Below are 19,344 nucleotides of genomic sequence, written 5' to 3'. Positions count from 1 at the left end.
CCATTTCTCTGTTTTGATTTATTCCTTCTCACCTTCAATTTTAAATGACCATACACGGCTATGAACTGTACAGATACCTACACTGGACTGCTTGTAGGTTGCAGCAGTAAAAAATTATCACAATCCTAGAAAACACTTGTATAAGGTCAACCTGTCCAGAAATTTATGAATGCACAAAGAGGACATACTCAACATCTTTCTTTCTATAGCCTTAGTCAGTTGTCCCCAGCTGCTCTAGCAAGAAAAAATATCTGAGAAGTCACAAATGCATTGGCACAGGGACCCAAGATTGGTTCCAAACTGGAACCAGTTTCAGCCCCAATGAAGTCCTCAAATTTGTACTGAGGTGGCGGAGTCTGAATTTTTTAATGGTGAAATGCAGGTAGCAACTGTCAGAGTCATTCAGGACAACAGGGCTGCAAAGCCATCCTGTGGAACCACAATGGATTTCCAAGGGTCTCTGTTGTGTGAAACATGGGACTTCTGCAGAATTAGGACAATTACCTAAATACCACAGTGTCTCATTCTTTGGGCTTGGCATATGTAATGGCCTGTGAAAATTTTGTTCCCAGGAAGGCTGAATCAAAATAGTTGTTTGGGATGTGTCATTTTTCAGTTTGCTTGTCAGAGTTTTTCATATGAAAATGGAGGCTCTTGTAATTTGGAAGGCCTTCACTGTTCTATTAATTGTATTCTCCTCTCCCAATTGGTCATAAATGGAGCTATTACAATTCAAATAAATGAATGCAGTTGTATCTAGAAGATGCAGCCTGATAAAAATCTGTCCTAAAATCTTCTATAGAAAATCACTGGAAAGGTAAATAGATTTTATGAACCACATTAACTGGTTTGATGTGCCTGCTTTGTACTGCTTTCATGAAGCAAGTCAATATTAAACACTGTGCATCCAGATATTTAAATGGGTTTTCCTTCACCAGAATTGCTCAAATGGTGCAATATATCCTTACATAACCCTAATATATACTAAGTCTTTATTTCCTAAATATTTATTGTCGCTTATGTATACATTTTGGCAGTTAATTGTTTCACATCAGCCAGTTTGGTTTTGTGAAATCATACTGTTAAACACATAACTGCATCATATCCACACAGCATATAGGGGTGGAGAACTTTTTCTTCACATATGGATATTTTGCCACTAATTTATTTAGATGAAAAAGTGGTCTTTAAAATGCCATAGACCCTTATACCTACGGAATTCAAGCTGACAAAGACGAAAAGCTGGATATTTTCTTATCACCTCCAATGATTATAATGAGAGAGCACAACAGGTACATTTCATGATTACTCCTCAACAATAATCTTTAGAAAATGCAGATATATTGCTGGATATTGACTCTATTAATTATAAGGGTATAATTTTCGTAATTATTCTGATTATATCATCCACTTGCCCTGTGCCATTAGATGAGAAATGCAAATTCCAGAAACTTCATTACAATTTTTATTGCTCATCAGAAGCATTGCTTACTCTCAAAGTATTCAGTATAGAGACACAAGGGGGAAAACATGCTGAGTGCAATGAAGTGCAGTGGAATGCCAGAGTGCTTATACTGAATAAGGTTGTTTATAAACAAGCTACTTCTTAAGATTTCTTTATTGCCATCAACTCAAACAAGTCAAAGCTTATCTTTTGAATTTGCTAGTATTCTTTCATTGTACCCAACTCTTATTTTTCACTCACGTTAGGGTCTTCCTTGTTATTTGATATTTTGTATTTTCTTATTGACATTTCATTAGAGATAGATACTGGTAAGCGTATAGCAGATAACAATTTCTGTACTAACTACAAACACTAACAGTGACCGTGACAGGCATTGTATTTTGGTTAAGTTGCAGAATTCCAATTCCAGTCATTCACACAAAGTAAATATTCTATGCCTCTTAAAAAGCCCAGGTGTCTTGGAAAAACTTCAGACTAATGAACTACACTGGATTTATTAGTCTCCTGCTCCATTTGGTCTTCAAAGGAACTATGCTGAATTTTACCAGATAAGAATCTTTCCCAATCTTTGTTCCCAAATTATTTCTAGATACAGCTTAAATTTTTAACCCTGTGCTCTTTTGCCACATTCTTAAGCTGTGGACTGTTAAACAGCTTCTGCATCTCCCCAGAGATGCAAATCCCTAGCTCCAGTACAAATGAGGTTTGTAAATGCTTGAGGGCGGAATGTTCTACATAAACAGGAGATAGTGTCATTACTTAGCACTGTGGGAAGCATTTCAAAAGCTGAAACACCCTTGCCTTCAAAAGCAGGAAAGTTTTTAGAGAAGTCTGAGGCTCCTTGTCATCTTTGTTTGCACAAACTGATAAACATTTGTTCCACTGGAGTTCAGTGTTCTTCAAAGCCATGCTCTCCTCAGCTTAGCCCCACTTCCAGGCCTTTGTGTTAAAGGTGCCCAATTGGGGGATACCTGCCCAACCTATAAATCTGCATGTCAAAACATAGTCTATATCATGAAATAGTATTTCCTTCTAAATGAATCAATAAATACAATTTTGACTGTTTAAACCCGATATCTATTTTTATTAGTTAGCTAAAACCACAAAGATTATTTCTAAATTCTCTTCAGACCCTCTGTTTAACCAGTCTATGTTGCAATGCTTGGCCTGCAGCACTTCTATTTTTAGCTCTAATGGAACAGTCTTAAATTGCTTATTTTCTGTTTACTAAAGTCATTGAGCCTGTAACCATGGTAACTGTGGCAAGTGCCACAGCTTAACTGTTTTATTAAATGGATTGAAGATACAGCTGCAAAACTTGAAAGGCCAGCATGTCAATTTTATATATAGCTCAAACTGCCATAAATATCACATTATGGCAAGTACTACATTAAATATCAGGAGCCAGAAATTGATCTTGGTCATAATGATATAAATCTTTACTACCTCTTTGCTCAATGGCAAAAATAATAAAAAAAAAAAAAATTAAAAATTATTCTTGTGTAACACAAATCAGAATTTTTTTTGTCAAATTGCACAGCCTGTCAAGCTTCAGTGATTACTGCATTTGAATGCATAAATTGCAGATGATGTACATTAAACCAGTCCCTAGTTATCACAGAAAGACACCATCTCACAGTTGTGTTTGTATGAAGCTTTTAGCAGATTATTGTACTGCTTATAGCAATCATATTATTTTTGGAACCACTATGTTCTCTTAGGTTAATAGAAGGAATTAAATCAAAACTAATGACCTTGTCAAATGAAACTTCTTAAGAGTTATACTGGAAGAATTAACACAAAGAGTTCTTTAAATCTGTAATTAGGCATTTGAACAAGAATACCCTGAGTACCAGAGGTGTTGAGAAATTACGTCTTCTGTTCATTTCAGTTTAAGCTGGGTATATTCCATATATATGAAAACTAGGGTACTTTGAAATTTGTACTTTAAATTATATATAACAGTTAAGGCAATACTTCTGAAGATTACTGAACATTATTACCACCGATTAGAAGTTTTTTGTGACAAATTATAAAACCCCATAGGATCCGATAACAAATACAATTTTTAACACAAACCTAAACAACATTATACAGCCCCCAAAAGATTGAGAGCTAAAATAAGAAGTGATATATTTACACCCATAAATATTTAATGCATGATTCATCCTGTTGTAACAGAACCAAAAGCCTGAAGAATGTTTGACATTTAGAAGAATGGAGTCCTGCTCCCTTCACTAGTGTTGTGGTTGGAACAGTGTTCACATTGCTACTTTTGGTGCTAAATGTCTCCATATCACAAGTCTCTCTATATAGGCACATCCAGTGAATAAAAAACCAAAAAGAAAAATTGACATTTTAAAGGAGAGATCTTTTGGAAGAGGTCATAATCTAATATATTATCAAAAGATGTATTACTTTCTATGAAAATATTCCTGTTTAAATTTAAGAATAGTGTGTTTGATGTTCAATCATAAAATTCGAAGAAATATTCTTCACTATCTGTTGGTGTAACAGGAATTACTGGAGTGAAAAAATAATGAAGTTTCCTTTCATTTATGTATTTATTTCTTTTTTTATTTTCTCTATCTGCAGGATCTACCTTCATTTGCAACACCCACATAATTCCAGTGAAAAATCAAGAGGGAGTAGCAATGATGTTCATTATTAACTTTGAGTATGTAACAGATGAAGAGAACGTGGCATCTCCTGAGAAGTGCAAGCCAATATTGCCATCCAAACTTGTAAATCGTAAGTTACTCATTGAAAGTTCTCTCCTTACCTCTACTCCTAGCTGGGACAGTCATTAATCCGGGCAATAATGCTACGAAAGAAATGATGCAATGCTCATTACCTGACTCATTTTAGATAGAATTCAAAACAATAAGAAATAAAATGCAGCAAACCTGTTATAATGTTCGCAAGATAATCTATCAAATCTTTGGTAGTACTAACAGTATGGATCTTGTGAGTACTCCTAGGAAATATAAATTCATTAAAAGTAAAGCATTTCACAGAAGTGCATAATCCTTAAAAAGTAATGTATTTCACAGAAGTGCGTTACCCTTGACAAAAATTGATTATGAATGGAAAATTGAAAAATAAAAAAGTATTAAGATATAGCCCAAATATTTCATCTTAGCCTATTCAAAATTGAATGTTTCTATTTTCTTTTCCAAATAAAAAATAGTTGGTGGAAGGTTTGATTAAATTAAACTAGAAAATATGAAATGTGGAAAAAAAAGTAAAACATAATTTAACATCTTAATTTTATCGAACTGAAGTATTTACTTTGGTTTGAAGGATGTGGGTTTTTTTGGATATACAGGAAATGCTTTTGTTTTCATTCCACTCTGGAAAGTAAGTATTGTCAAAATCAGAAAACTCTACACAAAACAAAAGTCCACTTCTCATACAGCGAGACAGTGTAGCTTTCTGTCCCACTATCTGCTGAATGCATGCTCTTTTACTGACCTTCACTCTGCAGCAAAAGCACATGATCTTTCTGCTTTGCATCTGCACTCACATAAGCTCCTCTTACTACAAGATTTCCCAGAACACATCCCCATTTGTCCCAGCACTTAGTAAAGCACAGCATGCTCTAACAGTGAGAATTAACACTCTCCCCTGGCTGGCAGATCAACACTTGGAAAATACCTTTTCACAGTGTAATAATCTTTAATGTTAGTATGATAAAAGGACCTGAAACCTAAGCTTTCTGATTGTTAAATCAACACTTCAGCTTTCTCTAGATAGGAGACAAAGACCGGTACAATCCTGGGGTGCATGAAAAGAAGTGTGGCCAGCAGGTCAAGGGAGGTAGTTCTGCCCCTCTACTCTGCTCTCATGAGACCTCACCTGGAGTATGGTGTCCAGCCCTGGAGTCCTCAAGACAGGAAGGACTGTTGGAACGCGTCCAGCAGAGGGCCATGAAGATGATCAGAGGGCTGGAGCACCTCTCCTATGAAGACAGGCTGAGAGAGTTGGGATTGTTCAACCTGGAGAAGAGAAGGCTCCAGGGAGATCTTATAGTAGCCTTCCGATACCTGAAGGGGCCCTACAGGAAAGATGGGGAGGGACTCTTTATCAGGGGGTGTAGTGATAGGATGAGGGGTGATGGTTTTAAACTGAAAGAGGGGAGATTTAGATTAGATATTAGGAAGAAATTTTTTACTGTGAGGGTGGTGAGACACTGGAACAGGTTGCCCAGAGAAGCTGTGGATGCCCCATCCCTGGAAGGGTTCAAGATGAGGTTGGATGGGGCTTTGAGCAACCTGGTCTAGTGGGAGGTGTCCCTGCCCATGGCGGGGGGCTTGTAACCTGATGATCTTTAAGGTCCCTTCCAACTCTATCCATCCTATGATTCTGTGATTCACTGTGAAAAGCAAGGGGAGAACTTTCCTAATGTAAGCACTATGCTCTACCTGAAGTGATGACACACTGTGTTTTCTGCTAGTTATGTTGAGAAGATTGTAACGAGCAGGCCTGTAGCTGTGCATATAACAGTATTTACCAGATTTCTTCTGATGAAAGGAGTCTTTGCCATTCTTCATAAGCCAGGCTTTCTGCACTGTATCTTCTGGACAAAATCCATAGGATCTCACACAAAGCTCTCTGACTATTGAAAAATACATAAACAAAAAGTCTCCCCATCATATTGCCAAATCATTCGCATTTTGAAAAGACTGAAATTTATTTATATAACTAATTGGGATACTAAAAATTACTATTTTCATTAAGCATGGAGAAAGAGCTCTGACTGAATCACTCTGGATGGGCCAAAGTCTTTCCACTTACGTCCACATAACCCTAGAATGGTAGTAGATATAAATCTGTGGCAAAGAAAATTCCCATTACTGGAAACTAGAAGTCTGCAAATAATTATTTTTCACCAAATATCACATGTTTTTAAAAGAGCTTTTGTAAATATTCTTTACAATACATATTTAAAATCTTGTGCTTTTATAGTTCCTTTTCTTATTTTGTTTTGCGAGTTTTTTTTTTAAATAACCAATACAGCAGTATTTTTCATTTTTCTTGACATACCAAGAAAACACTTTTCTTTTTCTGGTAATGCTATCGTAAAAATTCCATTAAGGAGTATCATAAAAAATAATAAAATTGCATCAGAAAAAAATGATAAAAATTACATCAATAAACCCCACATATTCTGTTTCTGTTTCAGGATGCCATGATTTTGTGAATTTTGAACACTTTACTTCCTGGTTTTAGGAAACAATTTTATTACATAAATAAAATTGTTCAGTTGGTCCATGTTTAATGGGGTTTTATTGACAAAATAGAAGGTAAAATACCAACTGGGGGGAAGGGGGATGAAAGAGCTTCATGTCCTGAAAAAGTGCTGTTTGTTCTGCTATCTGCAATACATCACCGTACATTTTCAAGTGTTGTCACTTGCCGTATTTTAAAGTGAAAAGCCGCTAAAGAGGACATCCACAAAAAAAGCACTCAGTCAAAACACCCTCCTTGTGTTTTACAGTATTTACACCTGACATACTCAGGGGATTTCCCTGTTGAGAGTTATTGAAAAATGAATAGGTGTTGCTCCAAGCACAGGACATAATAGGGAAAGATCAACGTGCAAAAGGAGGCAAAGAAAGGTGACTTGAACCACTTTCCTGCTAGTGGGTACAGACAGATGCCAGAAAGTGGCAAAAACTAGAGCAGGCACATGGCTGCTCTTACTGCTACCCACTTGCTTGTGGTTTCAGAGCAGACTGTTATGTGGGCAGGATGGGAAGAATGGTGATACAAAATATGCTACATAGCCAAAAATTCCTCTTGGCAGAGAGAATTCTCAAGAAAGAGGCCAACCCGTACAAAACATCCAGAAGTAACTGTAAGATATTGTGTACAGTCCAATGGTGGGTTTGAATTAAAACAAACTAACAAAAACCTTGAAATTTAGAAAAGGCAGAGAGAGACCAATAAACAAAAAGCAAAGTCACAAAAAAAGGTGGATTGTTTATCAGTAAAATCATCTTTTTAAAGTCATGTTCCCACTATGAGAAGGGAAAACTTCTCTGGGAGGAAGTTAGTTTTTCATCATCTTACTCTATTTAGAACATATATCAACAGGTAAAGCAAGTAATCTATTTTCATTGGGTCTCACACGAAATGGACAGTAATGGGTACTGGTTCAGGGAAAAAAAAAAAAAAAAGTGAAGAAACAAATTCCCTTCAAATCCAGCAACCAATTTAGACAATAAAAATAGAGAGAGAACCAGCCACATAACAAGTGCAATACATCTCTGACAAACAACCAAGATAAGCAACAGCTAATGACAAAAGACAAAAGATTTCAGATTGCATTAACATCTAGTACCCAGAAGTACACAGGTCATGAGAGATTTCTTTCCAAAGCTCCTTAGATTGAGTTTTCTCATATTACAATGTCTTTTCAACATGAGAGCAAATAAAAATGAGTAAGGTTGCAGGAGAGAAGAACCAAAAGTGAATAGGAAACAAAAAGATTACAGTTATTTTTCTGACCCTAGAAAATAAGATAACACTTCAATACTATCATTTTTCCTCTAATTGAAGAGTTGACATCAAATTATCAAGGGTAACTTTGAAAACCCTGTCCTTTTTCTAAAAGCATCCATTCTGCTAGCTGCAGCTAACAGTTTTGAGCAAGACCGCTTACCACAACGCTCCTCATGAGCACTGAAATCAAACACAATGTAAGAAAAAAGCACTTCATGTTGTCCACATGGTGCCTTCTGTTTTCAAAGGCTCTAACAGAAAAGAGGGATTCCAATCTGTTAAAGGGCTGAGGGCCCTCTGAACAAGTTAAAGACCTATGGAAGGCAACTGACATTTGCTAGGTTGAGCTCAGAGACTACATTTAGTTCGGGATAGGCAGAAAATTAAAAATTTGCCAGCTGAATACTGACAGATATTTGAAACAGTTTGTAAGCTGTTTGGGACAGGGATCCTGTCTCTTGTTATGTGTTATGATGGCTAACACAGCTAGGTTCTGATTCAGCATTGGGCTTGGCAGACTATGATAATAATAGATTATTAAAAAAAAAAAAAAAAGGAGAAGAAAAAAAAAAAAAAAAAAGAGGGTATGTTGCCAGGAGTTTGATGACCACATTTAAGTATAAATAGCATTCTTTCTAGTCTAGTGCTCAAAAGCTCCTATCTCATATGCAGCAAAAAGCTGAATAGGCAGTAATGTGAAAAGTGAAGATACTGGCTTCACAATACAGTGTAAAAATCCTCTCAGCTAATCCTTTTGTTCCCTTTATTCTTCCTTGCAAGAATTTATCATCAGCTGTCTATGGAAGTCCAGCCAGTGTTTGTATAATCAAATAGCAAATGTTTGGAAAATCCTAGCATGCAGCATTTCTGGAAAGAACTACTAAATCACAGCCAACTGATTTTCCACTCTTTTCTGTTTCACTGCTTTTGTATTTTGCCACTATTCTATTTCTCAATGTATGCCATTTCACTGGTAAAACAAAGTCCTTGTTCATATATAACTCTTTTCTTTTGGAGAAAAACAAAAAATATCCCTAAACATTTGTCTTATCTTTTTGTTTAAATTTCTAACCAAATTTATTTTATACGATATCTGTCCCATCTTTATATTCAGATAGGTGAGGAAATTTCTTCTGTAAGCACTTATTCCATGACTGGGTAACATCCTCTTTCCCAGTGAGGATGTATTTGTACAAAGAGCAGCTAGTGAGACAGAAACTGATTTCTGCTATAGATGTCCATTCATCATCCACTTACTCTTTCCCAATTCGTCTTATTTCCAGATATAAGAATTCTATTCATTTTTACTTCAAGTGTTTTCTAATAAGTTCATTTGCTTTTTGTGTTGCCTTTTCTTAGATCATGTAAATGTTTTACAGTTCCAGAAATTAACTTTTATACTCAAGACAAAAACACTTAGTAAGTCTACCCCACCTCACTTTATCTGTGAAATGCTTGCAGACAAAACTATCTGCTTTTTAAGTGAAGGGATATTTGTTCAGCATATTAAAGTGTTAAGATCAAAATTTTTGAGCTACATAAGCCCTAAAAATGGATTTTACTTGTACTGTACCAGTTCTTATGGGCTGTTCCGGGTCACATCTGGTAAGACACTAACATTTGCTTGATTGTCATGATGACAATAAAAAATTATTCCCCAAAGCGTGTTCATAAATTTTCACGAATCTATTTAATTGCCAAAGTTGTACAAAATTTTCAACTCCAAATGAAAAAATGCATAAATAATGGCTATGTAGCAAGGTGCTTTTAGAAAAAGAGAAATCTTTCCTGTTAGGCTCACTGTAAATGAAAAAAAGCATTTTCTGTAGATTTTCTACAATGAGCTAAATTAAGAAGAGATGTGATTTTATACCAATTTAGCAAAAAAACCCTGTCAACACTGCTAACTTTTCATTTAAATTTGTCTACTAGTAAAAGTTGTTAACCAAAGTAAGATAAGAATTCCTGTACAGTGTGTTGTACAGACTTCATTAAACTTTATTATAAAGTGTTAAGCTACTATAACTTCTGTATATAAATATGGCTATCAAATCATCAGTTGAGGAAAGGGAATGTAAGTGTCCAATTTTATTCCCAAATCTGTCAAACCTTCCAAACATTTACGCTACAGAAACATTTCAGAAATTTATGGAACTAGTGGCATAAATTAATATTTGCTCCTGGCACCTGATTCTGTTCTTCAAAGCTGTCAAATACTTTGCATCTGTAAAGTTAATAACTGCAAAATATCAAAATCAATCATGACACAGACTGAACAGAGAAAATCAGCAGCCATTTCACGCTGACAGAAAGTCATAGATTTGTGGATACTGATTTCAGTATGAAGAATGTTGCTATGATTTTTCTACTCAAAGCAGACCATTTGTGGGATTTTAATATACACACATCCACAAGATAAGAAAAACCTCTTGGAACTTTAATTCTGAGCAGTCTTCATTTTCTGCCACACCTAGAGCATGCTGCTTTTTTAGTGACCTATAAGTGCTTTTTCTAACATTTACTCCAGTCCTGTCTAAAGCAAAACTCCTATTGATATGTATGCTAAAATAGCTAAAGTCAGACAGGTAACTATCACAACTTTTATTCATTTTGACTAGATAGAAGTATTAACCTATAAGCTAATACTGGTTCCCAAACAGAGTGTTCATTATCTCATGGGAGAAAGCCCAGAAAGTTATTTGATTAAACGTATAATTGCATTCTGCCAAAGAGGGTTATTTGAGGATTGTATTATCATTTTATCACTTCAAAATCTGTAAGCCTATTAAAGACACCCTGGAATAATTTCTTGGGATCTTCCTCTGAAGGAAATGAGAGGATCCATTATATATCTAATAAATGCATACTTTTTGGATAAGGTTCAAACAATATAAACAGGCTAATAATAATCTTAAAACAGGTAAAAACATAACCAAGGAGATTCTTCAAGGTGCTTACACTTCACCAAGTTTGCTTCTATCCTGGTCCTAGCAATGGACTTACATCTCAAGAGCAGAAATCACTTCATTCACTGAAGTTACAAATCAAGCAAGCAGAATTTAAATTCAAATCAAGCCTTTCCTTTAAGTCAAACAGTTAACTCAAAAAATGTTGTTTTCCTCTGTGCAGAGCACTTTGCTATCTAAGTAAGCATAGCAGCTTAGTGAGAGGCAAGCATGTATTTTTTCTAAACATATCTGTACAACAATGTTGTCATGAAATATTGTATAATGTTTGATGCATGCAAGTTTGCCACGTAGAACATGCCACATATAAGCAATAGTGACCCCCTGACTTTGCCCAAAATGTAATGAGAAATTTGTCCAGGATCTTATTTTTAGCTGCACCACTGGGAGCAAATTCAACATAAGTGAGGGATAGTCAAGAAAAATTGTGTCCAGGAGGACAAAGGTTTCTATCTAACCAACCAGCAGCATAGTTCTGACAACCCCAGTGTCAATAAGTGTATTTGTCTCCAAGGTAAATTACAGGGAATGTTAGGTGAACTGAGACAGTGCTGAACTCTTAGCAAAGGAATATAGCCAAACAGCAATCTCCAGTAAAAGACAGAAAAACCTCTGGTACTTTCACCTTCAGTGCTCCACAAACACCTAACTGCCTAATTAACAAAACAGACATTAAGATAAATAAATTCTATTAGTCTTCTTTTAGAGACAGAGAAAATGCAAGTGGAGTGGCTATATTTCTTTTTCCTCATGATGGGTGCTTTTGGGCCTCAGATCAGAAAGGAAGCCTCCCTGGATTCTAGCCACTGTAATTAGCTGTTTGCATTACAGCCTCTACCAGCTAGGATCACAGAGCTATTGTGCTGTATCTTGTACAAACATTAAAAAAAAAAAAAAAGGCAATCTCTGCTTAAAGAGATTACAAACCAAAAAGAGAAAATGACACAGCTTTCAGTATCTTTCAGTGGAGGTGTCTTGCCGACACTGGACAAGAAAATGAACACAAGCTGACAATACTCTGGCTATGCAGACACCCAGCAAATTTTCCTTTTGCTATTTAAATAAATACATAGTAAGTATGAGAAGTGAGTATGAAAAGGATTCTTGGATTGAACTAGATCCAGGAGGTTTCTTCCAGTCCTGTATTTTCATTCATTTTTAACTGGTCTCCTATCTATTTGTTCTTTTCCAGACATTTAAAACAGGTGGGTTCTGTGAGGTAACTTGAAGGCTAGAATAATGCTTTTGCAAAGGCATCCCACATGATAATGCATAGCCTCAGGAAAGTATAAAGGCAGTGTGTTTTGCATCATTGTCTGATGGAAGAGAGACATATGTCTCTATTATTTATAATAAGAACTAGCACAGAGAACTTAACACATTTGTGCACTTGTTAAATTGAATTAGAGATTTTAACCTGATTTTACCCTGATAAAAACTATCAGGGTATCTCAAGCTTAGACAAAGAGGACTCTACTACAAAGCAGAAAAAAATATTTAAATGGATTTGAAAAGCTTTCAGATTGACACTGGTCATAAGGAATACGTTTTGTTACTTACATAATTCAACACGGCAAGCAAACAACATAGATCTATAGATAAAAATAAGATTTTCCACCACTGTGTCTTATTTCTCAGGCATAAAATCCTATCATTATTACTTGACTGCATTAAGGAGCATAGCACCCAGGGAAGTTGGGCATTTCAAAGACTTGAAAGCAATTGGCAAAGACACATAGTCTGAGGAATTCTTCCCAAGAAGACATGAAATAAGTGAGCCCTATCAGGAATATCAAACTTTTCTAAGGTCATACTTTGAACGAGTGTCTGTGAATAAAGTCTATTCTTCCTAAGAAGATTATGAATTCTTCAACTTTTCCTCCAACTAAAACCTGGCATTTCCTAGCAAAGAAATTATCAGTAAGAAATTAGAAGTTCCATTTCATGAGAAATAGCACGTTAGTCTGGATACACCTACATTAGTTTTCTGTCTGAAAATTTAGCCAACTTTAAAATTTGGTAATTGGAAACATATCTTGATCTATGCAACAAACTTAGTAATTATCAAAGTACTTCTCAATGGAATAGTTCTTAAATTTTCCAAATAAAAAGGCAATGTACTTTTAGAACAATTCTTCTGCAGATTGCATATATTGTATATGAATTCAAGCTACCTGAATTTGCTTCTAAAATGTGTGAAAATTTTATATTCTACCTCCTTTTCTTAATAGTCTGTTTATTTTCTGAATCTGTTTCTTTTTAAGCTAAAGCTTTTTGTAAATCTAGTTTAATTGTATTTCAGATGGTAACAACCTTTCAAGTGGCTCTTCTTCAGGTAAATCTATCTTCTAAAATTCTATCTACTAAAGTCCTTTTATTGCTTTGTTCTGGTTCTATTATTTCAAGATTTCATTACATTTTATATAATTCTAGAAGAGTGCAAGTCAAAATATGGCTCTTGCTCCCACTCTCTGAACACTTAATTCCTCAAAACTATAGATATAACAGTTAAACTATGAAATTTAGTATAATTATATCACCTATAAAATCCAAACTTAGTGATACTTTTCAGCTTATTATCATTGAAGGTTCTTGTATGACGAGCATAAAAAAATTTCAATCAATATATGAGACAAAACACACTGCGGAATGTGGTAGCAGTATATAAATTCAGTGCTAAAACATAAATAGAACTTCTCTAGGCTTCCTGTCTCAGACAAAAGCAATTTTTATTCTATGAAATCTGGCAACCAAGGTGATTGAAGGGTCAAAACTTTCTTGATAACTTGATCTAATAGATGGAATGAATTCTTTTTTCCAGCTACCAAAAATCCCACCATACTCTTAGCAAGACAGCAAAATATTGTGCTGGTTGAGGAATTCTTTGCATATAAAATTTGTTGTGATGCTTGCTATTTTTTTTTTCATTGAAGTTATTTACTTTTTTCTTCTCTTCCACTTTTAATTATGTCTAAGAAATAAAAAAGCTACAAGTAAAATCTCTTTGTGAGGGGACCAAAAATTCTTCTTTCTTATGGCTTTTTCCAAACCCACTGTAACTCCTATAATCTCAACATAAGATCTAATAAAACAACATCTCTATCAACATGTGGGAAGAAAAACAGACAGTTAAATGTACAGGTTTGTATTAACATCCAAGGATATAGCCATTCTGTCTCTTGAGGGAGACCCTCAGAACATTATTCAGAATAAATTCACTGGTCAACCACACACAGGATAGCCTTACATGTAGCCAGAGACTTCATTCCCTCCCTTTCACATTTTGACAGGCTGCCTCAGAGGCCTATGTGTAGACAGGAGGATTTGGAACCATATTACTCTCTTGGCCATTCTCAGTAGTACCTTTTAGGAGAAGTATAGCCTGAAAATGTGCCATCACCAGCACAAAGATAAAACAACTTTCTCACTTAGAAGGAAACATAATGAAGATTGCTGTTGCTAACACTGATAGAACTCAAGTGCAACCTTAAATTTTCGAGAAAACTAAAAGAAGTGCCAAAATTAAAGTAGAGCATACTGGAGGATAAGAAAAATGTGTGTATCCAGTATCTGAGAATTATAAATTTAAGCTTCTAAAGTTAATAATTGGATATGCCTTCTTTTTCCTGTCTGAAAAGATATGAAGAGTATTTAATGAGCAGAGCAAGAAAATGATCCACTTATGTATGCTTCTCTACATTTTGGGCAAAAGAAATGACAAAAACCATAATTGGCTCTTGCTATAATTCTCTGTCCTAAGGCTTGCTGAGCCCAGATCAAAAATAAGGCAGCATCACATGCCTCAGTGTTTGCATAGAGTAAATTCAAGTATTTACTGCTATTTTAGATGGTCAGAGTTTAGGGATCCTATTTCTCAAAAGAAATTGTCTCCTTCAGTCTGTTGCTCGAGTTGTTAGATGGTATTTCCAAGCATTTCAGCAGCAATTCAATAATTGCCTATGTCTCTATTTTTGATCCTGAGAATTCCTTGACAGTAGACATTCAATTATCAGAAAACCTTTCAGCAAAGAGCTGACTTGTGCTCCTTTTGCGAAAGTAATTTTGCTTGTTGTTTGGGGAAATTTCAGAAAAAAGTATTGTTGAATTAACCCATGGTCTGGAGGATAATCTGTCATAATCAACCTACCTTACCTGCCCTTGTCAAAGAAATCTCTCTGTTTAGAACAGGTTGATCTTTATGGATATGTATGTCGTATTCTTTGATCTTATATACTGAAAATGTAACATACATTCCATATTATAGACCAGTCATCCACTACGATAAAACTATCCAAGACTTGATTTTCCTCAACACCCTACCACACTTAACAGGTTATACCTGAACATGGGCATCTCAGAGTTTGGTTTACTTCTCAGGCTAGGACAGGTGGTACATTATACCAGGAAACAGTTCTGACAGTTTCCACATCTCACTCAGTTTATCTTATGCAAACTTTTTGTGCATTTGAGCTCCTTTGATTTGATTTTGGAAAGTCTAAATCTAGAGGAGATAAATCTAACTCCCAGCTAGGGAGCCTAAGACCAGCTACCATTTCTTTTCCCTTTGGTTGACTTATCTGAAAGCAGCTTCAGACACTGGTTTCTGGAAAACTACTTCGCTACATCAGCATGACAGGAACAATGTTACTAGAGATGCTACAGAAACTGGCTGAGCAATTCTTTGAGGAGCCATTATGACCACCCACCTGCTATCTCTTAGGGCTACCCTTCTGCGGTGACCAGGACAGGAAACCCGGACTCCCATGTGCATTGACATCGGCTAAACAGACTTTGGGATAGCACATAGCATCTACCAGTAATGCTAAAACCACTAAAGAAATTTTAGTGAAAGTGCTCTCAGTTGTAGTTGTAGGAGTTTGAGGAGGACCTTCAATCTAGCAAGCCAATATTCAGGCCAAATACCATTTCCCTTCCTTGTTACAGAAGGCTTGCACCAAACAGGTAGGGGAATTACTTGCCATGCAAGTGTATTGGGTTACTAAAGAAATCTGTATTCACATTTCTACTGGAATACCCTATTTTCAAAATGAAGTGTGTATTTATGTGGCAGGAAATTTGCAGCTGCAATTGCAACCCTTAATAAGGTCTTTTAGAACCAATTTTCATTCTTCTCCTTCTCTTCCCCTGCACTCCCCCTCCCAATTCTATATGATGGTATTTGGTGTTTAAGAATTGCAATTTTCCATTAATTTTAACATTTCCCATTTCAACACTTATAGAAAAGCAAGGCTATTTTTTTTCTTAGCAAGATAGGGTTTTTTTCCTACACTTTTTTTCACAAAACTATTAACCAAAACATTGTATTTCCATAAATTCTAAATATCTTCTCCTTTGATCTCCCAAAATATGAGACAGAATTTAAAAAGGCTTTCAGAAGGCAAGAAGAGTCCATTTGAATTTGGGAATTTGGAGATAACTACATCTGCAAACATTTTAGAAATGTCCTTTCTTATCTGCAATATATTTTTGGACTGAGTTCTACTATTCAGAAACTTTAAGGGTTAGCTGAGATGGCACAGAGAATAAATGCAACCAACAGATTAACTCATTTGCAAATTACTTATTCAGTGAAGCAAGGTTTGAAAGGAGGAGGTGGAATGTAAGCCTGGAATTGTGACTCAGATTCAACTGCTTTCCTCAGTTGCTCTTAGCAAGCCACAATTACACAAATCTTTGACTCAGCATTAAGAAGAACTTGGCAATCTAGTCTTCAGCATCAATAAAACATAAGGATTTTAATGCAACATTATCTGTATATTTATAGTAAATAGCTAGTTGCCTCTAATAAATGTTATCGTATTGTAAGCCAAGATAACTCTGCTCTGACATCACACCTACAGAAAGCAGGGATTGCCCACTTTCAAACAGAAAATTTTACCCCATAAACAGTATGCCAGGAAAGTTTCCACTGACCCTTGTAGTCCATACTGGGACAGCAGGCCTGAGGTCATGAATTTTTCTTCATGACAAGTTGTGTTATTACTGAGCTGAGCAAGGAAGTGTGATGTAAACTAGACAGGTTCTGAATGGGCCTCCTGATAGCTTTAGGTACAGTACTGCAGGAGAGAGCCGAATGTCCAACCCATCATATAGCTCATTATGCATACACTGAAGAAGAAGAATACTACTCCTCCTCTAAAGAATATTCACATTAAAAAGCAGGAAATAGAGATTTTAACTTTGAGACTATTTATTACAGTTTATAGAAGAACAGCAAAAAGCTAATCATTTTTCTGTTTCATGCCCAAGAGTCCTAGCAAGGAGCAAAATTCTGACTGAGTATTCTTTCCAGCTGAACTGCAGTTAGACAGCTAAATCAGTAATGCAGTATAACATGGTCATATTAACTTGGTGAAGCAGAAAAGACCATCTGCACCACCATGAATATGACTAAAATAGAGTGCCAGCAAAAAGCCTTTAACAGTGTCTAATGCCAGAAAACCTTATGAATGGTATTTTTAAGTTCAATGTAATTGATGAAAAAAGAAATATTTTATTTGGTTCACTTTTGATGCAATAAGCTTTCAAAATTGAATTATAAACTGCCAATTCTATGTGCATTGAAAGTAATAAAATAATTTTTAATGTACTTCACTAATTTCAACTGTAAGCAATTTGTTCAAGTATACTTAGTACCTTAGAAGAAATATGCATATTCCCAAGGTACACTCTGCTGAATACCACTGTGCTGATTGAAAATTGGCACCTCTAGCTGCTGTTTAAAACACACATGACTCTGGTTTTATATAATAAAGATAGCTGTCTACTGTACTGTTGTGTCCATATATGCATTAGGGTAATAGATTCAATTATAAATATTTGGAATTCAACAAGATTTTCCGAAATCGTCAAGGAGAAAAAAAAAAGGAAGATTATTACACAGATTTACATTTTAAAGTAGGGAAAAAAGGCTAGAGGTAAATGGCCCGATTTCTAAATACTGAGATGTTATCAGTAGAGTCTCACAGGTTCTTCATTATTTAATACATTTTCAATTGGGTAAAAAAGGTGCAAACAGCGAGGTGAGAATGTTTCTGAATGTCACAAAATTATTCAGAGTATGATATGAGATTTACAGACATATCCTATGACACTTAGCAGCCAAGTGATAAAACAGCAAACAAAATTTTTTACAGACATAATAATAGAGACTAAATTACCTGTTACCAATCAAGAAAGAAATCTCTCAGCTGTTATGAAAATATCTTAAAATAGCACAGGCTAGGAAGATAACTCAAAAAGGCACTCAAATATTAGGAATTATAAGGAAAGGAACTAAGATAAAAACAAGAAGCCGTTATGTCACTGCATTGATCCCTGAGTCTGGGAGTAGCTCAGGCCACTGTCAAAAATGATTATGTTAGAAAAGAAAAGGAACTGAGAAGAGTGAGGATGATCAGAGGTACACAATACAGTTACACTAGCATTCTTTGGCTTGGAAAAGAGGTATACAAAGAGGAATGCAACAGATGTATGAAAAGCTATAAACACTATCGAGACTATAAAAAGGGAGCAATTATTAGCTATTTTTCATATCATAAGAACTAGCACCCTCCCCAGGGCAACAAGTTTATAGCAAGCACGGGGAAGTACTTTTTCACAAAGGTGTGCTAAAATTATGGAACTGTTTCCTATAGGATGTTTTGCAGATCAAAGTACAACTGCGTTTCAAATGTACCGAGACAAATTCATGGAAGAAAGGTACACCAAACATTCAGTTTATGGTTTGAAAACAATCTCTGACTCAGAAAGTTTCTGAACTGCAGATAGGCAGAAACTTGAGTACATTTACTGGGAGAAATAACACAATGCAGTGTTAAGATTTCAGTATGGGATGATAAATTTCAGTGCTAAATATTAATGAACATTACCTAGCTACAAACGCTGGTGATTAAAACTGACTGAAAAAAAAATGAAATCTTATCCCAAACAGAATATCTTAACCTAGTAAGAGGGAATAACAAGACATCTTGAGATGTCCTCCGAAAAATCATTTTGTTAGATTCACTGTGGAAAACGCTCATGTAGCAAAGTGATGAGTGTCAAGAAGCTATTAGATAAGTCAGACCATTTGTGCAATGACATCTGATCATCTCAATTATTTCAATTATTTTATTTTGCTAGGGTTGTTTTAGCATTGCTTTTTCTAAGTGTTTACTGCATTTTCCGTACATTAGATCTCTCGTGCCTTCGCCTGTGAGTTGTATTACACAATAACTTAAAATATTTTCTATCTGGGTTTGGTTTTGTTAGAGGGACGGTTTATAGATTTTACGGTTCTTCCCCTATATTTTCTTTATTTGTACCATATTTTACACTTCCTCTCAGCTACTGTTATTTCTTACCATTACACAAAGTTGTTAGTTTTCCACACGCTCTAAATAC

General features: G+C 35.4%; 1 protein-coding gene across 1 annotated transcript in view; it reads left to right on the top strand.

Annotated features, from left to right (window-relative positions):
* Positions 1-19,344, top strand: part of KCNH7 (potassium voltage-gated channel subfamily H member 7) — a 240,023-nt gene that overhangs the window by 136,576 nt on the left and 84,103 nt on the right. The window contains exon 3 of the mRNA XM_074146078.1: positions 4,061-4,220. Within this exon, the coding sequence (XP_074002179.1) occupies positions 4,061-4,220 (160 nt within the window). The remainder of the gene's footprint in view (positions 1-4,060; positions 4,221-19,344) is intronic.

The sequence above is a fragment of the Numenius arquata genome, chromosome 3 (assembly GCF_964106895.1).
Source record: "Numenius arquata chromosome 3, bNumArq3.hap1.1, whole genome shotgun sequence".
NCBI lineage: Eukaryota > Metazoa > Chordata > Aves > Charadriiformes > Scolopacidae > Numenius > Numenius arquata.
Note: the sequence above shows the minus strand (reverse complement) of the source record. Positions and strands in the feature narration are given on the sequence as shown.